Source organism: Silene latifolia, chromosome 9 (assembly GCF_048544455.1).
Source record: "Silene latifolia isolate original U9 population chromosome 9, ASM4854445v1, whole genome shotgun sequence".
NCBI lineage: Eukaryota > Viridiplantae > Streptophyta > Magnoliopsida > Caryophyllales > Caryophyllaceae > Silene > Silene latifolia.
This window is the reverse complement of record NC_133534.1, coordinates 26,189,479-26,197,576: the sequence shown is the minus strand read 5'-3', so window position 1 is coordinate 26,197,576 and position 8,098 is coordinate 26,189,479. Positions and strand designations below refer to the sequence as shown.

The window sequence follows — 8,098 nt, the reverse complement described above, 5'->3', positions numbered from 1 at the left end:
GAGCCTATCCAGGGTGGGGTTCAACAGGAAGGGGGAACTGTCTCTAATCAAATTAATATTGAACATGGATAATTTAGGGTGCTGGAATGTTTGTGGCATTAATAATATAAATAAGCAAAGTGATATTAAATGCTTTTTGCATCAAAATAAAATTGGCCTTTATGGATTAGTAGAAACTAAGGTCAAAAGTCATAATTTCAATTTTGTGCTGAATAATATTGGTAATAGGTGGTTTGGTATTAATAATAATGTGCATCATCCTGGGGGGAGAATCTGGATCATTTGGCTTCCTCAGGTTTTTAATGTTCAAATGGTGAGTGCCTCTGATCAGCAGATTACTGTAGCTGTGGAGGATCTTAATGCAGGAGAGAAATTCTGGTTTACTGTAGTCTATGGTTCTAATTCTGATAGTGATAGAATACATCTCTGGCATGATTCTAACACTAGGGTGTACTCCAGAATTGACAGGTTTCTTATCAATCATGAATGGCTCTCTCTATATCCTAATTCATATGCTTATTTTCTGAATGAAGGTCTGTTTGACCACAATCCTTGTATATGCTATAGAAGATTGGATAGAGCTATCAGGAAAACTCATTTCAGATACTTCAATATGTGGGGACAAGCATCAGATTTTCTTGATATAGTTAGAAGTGAATGGGAGGAATCTATTATGGGTTGTAAAATGTTCCAAGTGGTATCCAAGCTTAAATGTCTCAAGAAGCCTTTGAAACAGCTTAATAGAGCTAAGTTTTCTGATATTGAAAAAGCTGCTGATCTGGCTAGGCTCTTATTGGATAATATCCAGACCAAGTTACATCAAACACCTCTGGATCAGGATCTGTTAGCTGCTGAGAAAGATGCTGTGCAGAAGTATACTACTCTACATAAAGCTAGAATGAGCTTTCTAAGACAAAAAGCTAAGGTTGAGTGGCTTAAGGAAGGGGATGAGAACACTGCCTTCTTTCATAGGCATATTAAAGCCCGTCATATGCATAACAAAGTGCTTAGCATAACTGATATTCATAGTACCCACTACACTTATCCTGTCCACATTGAGAGCTCCTTTTTGGAATTTTATCAGGAACTCTTGGGTAGTAGTAAGGTCACTTCTCCTGTCCACACTCCTACTGTCAGGAGAGGTAGCCTGGTGAATGATGCTCATGTCCATATTTTAATGAAACCAGTAACTGACACTGAAATCCAGAACTGTTTTTTCTCCATTCCTTCCAACAAAGCACCTGGCCCTGATGGCTTTTCAAGTCAGTTTTGTAAAGATGCTTGGCCTTTAATTGGAGCTGATATTTGAGCTGCTATCCAGGATTTTTTCTTAACTGGTAAGCTTTTGAAGAAACTGAATGCTACTATTATATCTCTTATTCCCAAAGGTGAACACCCTTCAACTGTGCTTGAGTTCAGACCCATTGCCTGCTGTAATACCCTTTATAAATGCATCTCCAAGCTTCTATGTAACAGATTGAGTGAGGTCCTACCTGATATTGTGAGCCCCAATCAGGGTGGGTTTGTTAAATGAAGACAAATTGTGAAAAATGTACTTATTTGTCAAGATTTGGTAAGGCTTTATAACAGGAAGTCTGCATCCCCTAGATGCCTTCTCAAAATTGATCTTAGGAAGGCTTATGATTCTGTTGAGTGGTCTTTCCTTCTGAGTATGCTTCAAGCTTTAAATTTTCCTCAGGGCTTTATTGATAAAATCATGACCTGTGTCACCACTCCAGCATACTCTCTTTCCCTTAATGGTAATTCTTTTGGTTTTTTTCATGGTAAACGTGGACTTAGGCAAGGAGACCCATTATCTCCTCTCCTTTTTACACTCTGCATGGAATATCTCTCAAGAATCTTAAATGTGGTTAGTGAGCAGGAAGACTTTAAATTTCATCCTCTGTGTGGGCCTATTAAGTTAAACCATCTTCTTTTTGCTGATGATTTGCTTCTATTCTCCAAGGGTAATTCTAGCTCTATCATGTGGCTCCTTAGGGCTTTTTCTACTTTCTCTAAGGCAAGTGGACTCTGCCTCAACAAAGATAAGTCTGATATTTATTTCAATGGTGTTGCTCCTGATGTTATGAATGATATTCTTCAAGTCTTTGGTTTTAGGAAGGGGTCTCTCCCTTTTAAATATTTGGGGGTTCCCATTTCTTCCAAGAAACTGACTAAGAATGATGGAATGCAGCTTATTGATAGAATTTGTGCAAGAATTAGATCATGGGGCACTCGACATCTCTCTTATGCTGGAAGATTGGCCCTTGTAAACTCTGTTCTTACAAGTCTCCATTCCTATTGGTCTAGCATGTTTCTCATACCAAATGGGATAATGACTAAAATAGACTCAATTTGTAGGAATTATCTTTGGGGTGGCAAGGATGCTTATCAGAGAGCTCCAAATGTTAGTTGGCAAAGTTGTTGTACTCCCAAAGTTGAAGGTGGACTTGGTATCAAAAATTCAAAACTTTGGAACAAGGCTCTAATTGGTAAGTATATTTGGTGGTTGGCTAGTAAAAAGGACCATCTATGGGTCAAGTGGATAAATTATGTTTATATGAAAGGCACACATTGGTCCAACTATGATCCTCCTGATGATTGTAGTTGGACATGGAAGAAAATTGTTCACACTATGGTTCCTTTTAAACTAGCCTATTCTACTGATCGTTGGTTGGATTCTGATCAGTCCTACTCTGTTGCTGAAGGATATCAGTGGCTTAGACAGCCTCAAGCTCCTGTGTCTTGGCGTTTTACCTGCTGGAATCCCCTTAATGTACCTAAATGTTCATTCATATACTGGGCAATTCAGCTGCAAAGGCTTCTTACTCAAGATAGAATTATGAATATGGGTTTTGGACAGACTAACAGTTGCTACTTATGTGTTGTTGCTGTGGAGAATCATGCTCACTTGTTTTATCAGTGTGCCTTCAATCATAAATGTGTGACTATACTCCAGAAAATGCTTGGTGTTAGCTTTGTCCCTGAAGGTTTGAGTCATTGGTTTTCTGTGGGTGGAGGAAGAAGTAAATTGCAGAGAAGTATAATCAGTGCTTGTCATGTTAGTCTTGCATATCATATTTGGAAAGTTCGAAATAAGGCTCGGTTGGATCAGTATGTTGCTTGGCCATGGAAAATTTGTCAGCAGATTCTCAAGGATGTTCTTTCTCGTTTCTGGGCTCGCAACCATTCTGCTGTAGTTGATAGGGATCGTACTTGGCTGCTGCAATTAGCTCATCATTAGTGTTGCACAATTTTGTCATTTTTGTTATCATTTACTCATAGTTATAGTTTTCAAAACTCTCATATACGGGATGATGTATCTCTTTTGTTGATATCAATATATACTTACCTTTTACCAAAAAAAAAAATATACAATATAAAGTTTAATAAAATTGCATAGATTTTAAATTTAACATATAATTTTATGATGATAATAATTAATACCATAAGTGTGCACATTTATACTAATTAATTATTTTATTTTATGAAAATTGACCATCTTCTAGTCTTCTATAAATATTTAGGAAAATTACTAGGCATCTTCTTTTTTTTAGTCTCCTTTAAATTGACCATCTTAATTAATTATTTTATTTTAAGAAAATTGATCATCTTAATTAATTATTTTATTTTAAGAAAATTGACCATCTTAATTAATTATTTTATTTTAAGGAAATTGACCATGTTTAGGAAAATTACCAAGCTTTTATATAATTTAATTTTAACCCAAACTATATAATATTTGCATTGAGATCCCTTAATCGGGTCCATCAGACGGTGTTATTGATTTAAAAATATATAGTATAATTAATTTTTATAACTTTATTTAATTACATTGAAGTCCCTTGTTTCTGGATTTAATATATAGTATTGATTATCTTGCCAATATATCTGTAAACTATTGTCATCCAAACATAATTATCAAAACTCAAAACTGTCTATGATAGCAAAGGTTGTTAGGTAAAAACAATGTATTTCTGTTAAATTACTAGTACTACATTGTTTTCAAACTTTAAATTCTTGATTTTTTTTCTAGATCTGTATACTATGATTATTAGGAAACAAACTAGATTTGAAAATGTGCGAATTTGTTATACTAGTTCTCGTTGGAACAATCAGCTGGCCCAAAATGGAGCAATGAATTTTCTAAATCATATACAATGCGTTTATTCGCTTGTTGTACACCTCCCAAATACGTGACACCATCGCCGCCGTCGAAAGTACTCTCAAGGAATTGCATGCAAACCATGTCCTTACCCTTGCTCGACTTGCCATGATAGAACGATTCTTGAGTATCAATTTCAAAATCGGCATTGTTTTCAAAATGAAAAGTGATTTTAGGAAGATTTATAGTCTTCGGCAGCTTGTAACGTTGGTAGCAAAGTTTGTAGTGCATATCGGGAGGTGGTGTCCTCATCTTTCGCCAATTATCATTGTTATGATCTTTTATAAATGTTATTACCGCATCTTTTACGACGTCAAAGGCTCCCGTGACAATCCACGATGTTGCGGTGCCTGATAAATATCAAGAGTGTCATATACTCATATATACAGAGTATTTATTAATATTGTTTAGATATGTTTTACTTAAAAATTCCCTAAATAAATGCAAAATATTTTGGGTTGTCATAAATACACGAAGAAAACGCACCGGGTCGCGGAATTTATTGTTAACTTGCATATTATGCCCTTGTTTTTCATGTACGCATGCGGAGCATTATATCTGGTTACTAATATATACGTCTTTAACTCTTTATCAATGCATCAAATATTTTTATAAATATAGAATAAAAATGTGTAGGTCTCCTGAAATACCGTGTCCTACAAAATTAGTGGGAGATATAACATGGATAATAGAAATTAAATAACTCACTCCCTTATCATGTGATAGGTCTCTCAATAATGCTATTGAGAGACCGTCTTCCTAAAGTTTTTTGTGTAGAATAAACTTCTTGGCAATCTCAGTGCATTCTGTTTTTATCTTATATATGATATTTGACTCATCTTAAGGTTAAGCCGTATAAGAATGAGGAAAACCTTAGATCCGATACACTTTTTAAAACAGTATATCTGGATATACTAGATCAATAAGTGACTGATATACTATACGTCTAGATGTTTCGTGGTTTGCTAATTTTATTATAATATTTTTCATTAGAAAAAGGAACCATGTTGAAAACTGTATATCCAACTTCAAATTCTATCGGTACGTATCCTATATGTTTTTATATAAAAAATATCGTATATACGAAAAATCGTATATGTATATTTAACATGGTATACTGTATCGGTTTTGGTATGCGTACACGATACGGTTTATGCCTATTGTTACAATACGGTAGTGTTCTCCGTATACGATACGATATATGGTTTCAATTATACAGATTTCCGTATATCCGATACAAATTTTCGTATAAACAATACAGTTTATACAAAAATCAGATCGGATATGTATCAACATAATTTGAAACGGGATATACGGTTTCAAATACGGTTCACTTTTTTATTACAAAATATTACAATAAAATAAAAAAACCACGAAACATCTAGTATATCGATGAGTCATTCTTACTACTCTTATCCTTTTTTTTAAATAATACTTTTATCCTTTTTTAAGCTATTTACTCTTGTACTATTTAAACTTTTTTTAAGTTATATAAAGAAAAATCATAAAATTACCATAAGTAAATAAGACATAAAATTACATAAATTGAGCAGTAAACCCAATACCGGATATATGAAAAAACCGTATATATAGAAAATTCATATTGGATAAATATACTTAAATGAGACTTTGCAAAATGGATATCCGGATATAAGGTTTTAAATCGTATCGGATATACAGTTTTGCTCATTTATTCTATCTATTTTAACCATAAGACGTGTCAAATATCATAAGTAAGATAAAAACATAATGCATTTTGATTCAAGAGATTTGTCCTATCTATATAAGCGGGATACTGAATGTAATTTGAGTATTTGACCCATTCTATTTTTAAGACGGATATATCCATCTAAAGAATATATCCATCTTAAGAAGGATTTATTGGTTTAAAATTCATGTTCCGTAAACTATCTGATGCGTTGATATAAAGACAAAATTGTTTAGTGGCCCAATATAATGCTTCGTAAATTGTTCTGTGAGTCAGTGTACTTGAAAAACAAGGGCATAACCGCATAGTAGACCAGTGAGCAGTAAATTCGTGTTTCTGTGTGTTTTCTCTGTGGATTTATGACAGCCCTTTTTTAATCGTATAACAAGTACAAAGAATTTACGATACCTGAATCGATAATACATCCACCAGTCCCATCTTTTTTTATTTCGAATATTTCAGGATGAATTGGAAGTCTTTGAGTAGCTACGGAAATTCCCTGCAGATGTAAGAAATATACCCCTTGACGGTCATATTTATAGATTGGCGTAGCCTGCATTTGTAACCTTGGTTGCGGTAAAACATCGTTCCCAAATCGAAGATACATTGGGGAGCTTATTCCTTGTGTAAATATTGGTTGTAAACAGTATGAAAACATTCTATTAAATATCAATTTTGTTTGCTCCATGAATCCATAATACCCATTACTCATACCCAGAATCCCGCTAATCTTATTATTTTCATCTGTAAAAGAACATTTTTTTGTTAGTATTTGAAAATAACATCTAATATGTGTGAATTTTTAACTCATTAGTGAATTCATATCCAATAATTTATCTATATCTATATCTATTCTATCTATATAGTTAATCTCAAACACATCGATTTTTTTTCATGGGTGCAAAAACTAATTCAGTAGCTAAAATGAGTTCTCTCTCGGAAAACTTTGGACTTACATTAATCCAAATTCGGTAACTTTCATTAATTCATGCTTATCATCTTCAGTAGGCCTCTTGAGAGATCGTCTCCCACTAATTTAGTGGGAGACATAACATAGAAATTAGAAATTAAATAACTACCTCCCCCATCATGTGATTGGTCTCTCAAAAACGATATTGAGAGACCGTCTCTCTAAAGTTTGTGTGTATCATCTTTACTACCTATATACGCGCACGATGAAGTAATTAATCCTATTAAAATTTTAAAATTGAGGGAGTATAACAATTTAAGCATATGTTAAAATAAGCGCATTTGACCAAAAAAAGTCAAATATCGTTTGTATAAAAATTGCAATTTCACTGCTACCAAAAATATTCAAAAAATACTAAACAAATAGGCGTAGTACCTTCATCAAATTTTTGCATGTCAAACCCGCAACCAAAAATAACATCAATTTTATGACTACTTTCACCTTGAGACGCAAATGTGAAATCTTCCATAGCCAAGATAGCTGATACTTTCGAGCCATCAGAGTAGTCAATACTGATTACACACTTACCATCCTGACATATAGTGTCAGGTGGGCAATATTTGCAGGAAAGCGGTAGATAAGTTGCTGATTGAGAAGCGGGAAAGGGAGGGTCGACTTGCTCAAAACAATGAATACACCCTTCGCATTGTGTCCATGTAAGTTGGCTTCCTGTATCCAAATATAGATAATATGTTTTGCTTGTAGGGAACTCATCCATGAATGTGCCGATTCCTACTTGTACTAAATATGAAAAATCTTGCTTGCTTAGTTTAGGTCTTATTAAACCTTCATTAGGGCTTAAAGATGTCATGTGTGACCTTCTAAAGGACTTTACTCTAGCAGTAGACATTTCAATGTACATTTTTATTCTCTCATTATTTGTTAAGTTTGCGCGATATAGAGGCGATTTTGGAGAGTCTCCATGAATCATTTCAAGGATGAGTCCATTTGAGATGTTGGTAGCATAGATAATTGTACTTTGTAACACAATAATAACCAACAAAGGGTGTAGCATTGTTTTATTAACCATTAATTTTGTCTCTAGCTTCTTTTTTTTTTTTTGTTACCAAGGCTTTAATTTAGGTTGGGAACATGTTGATTGCTTTTATACGAAATTAGATCAATACCATACCAAATAAGGAAGGTTATATCGAGATATATTTCATGTTGCATATAAATGTAGAATGAATGGTAAGAAATCGGGAAATGATCAGATTTCCAAATCTGTGACATTAGCTTCGTTCCGGTCATTTGT

The 8,098-nt window shown here is 33.9% G+C and overlaps 2 protein-coding genes across 2 annotated transcripts; one reads left to right on the top strand and one right to left on the bottom strand.

Annotated features, from left to right (window-relative positions):
• The first annotated feature begins 310 nt into the window (after window positions 1-310).
• On the top strand, window positions 311-1,309 carry LOC141600765 (uncharacterized). Its single transcript, XM_074421014.1, has one exon. It carries the CDS (start codon window positions 311-313, stop codon window positions 1,307-1,309), a length of 999 nt encoding a protein of 332 aa, XP_074277115.1.
• A 2,787-nt stretch (window positions 1,310-4,096) lies between these two features.
• On the bottom strand, window positions 4,097-7,705 carry LOC141600764 (aspartyl protease family protein At5g10770-like). Its single transcript, XM_074421013.1, has 2 exons — window positions 7,219-7,705; window positions 4,097-4,515 (listed from the first exon to the last, which is right to left on the bottom strand). Exons 1-2 carry the CDS (start codon window positions 7,703-7,705, stop codon window positions 4,097-4,099), a joined length of 906 nt encoding a protein of 301 aa, XP_074277114.1.
• Between the last annotated feature and the right edge of the window lie 393 nt (window positions 7,706-8,098).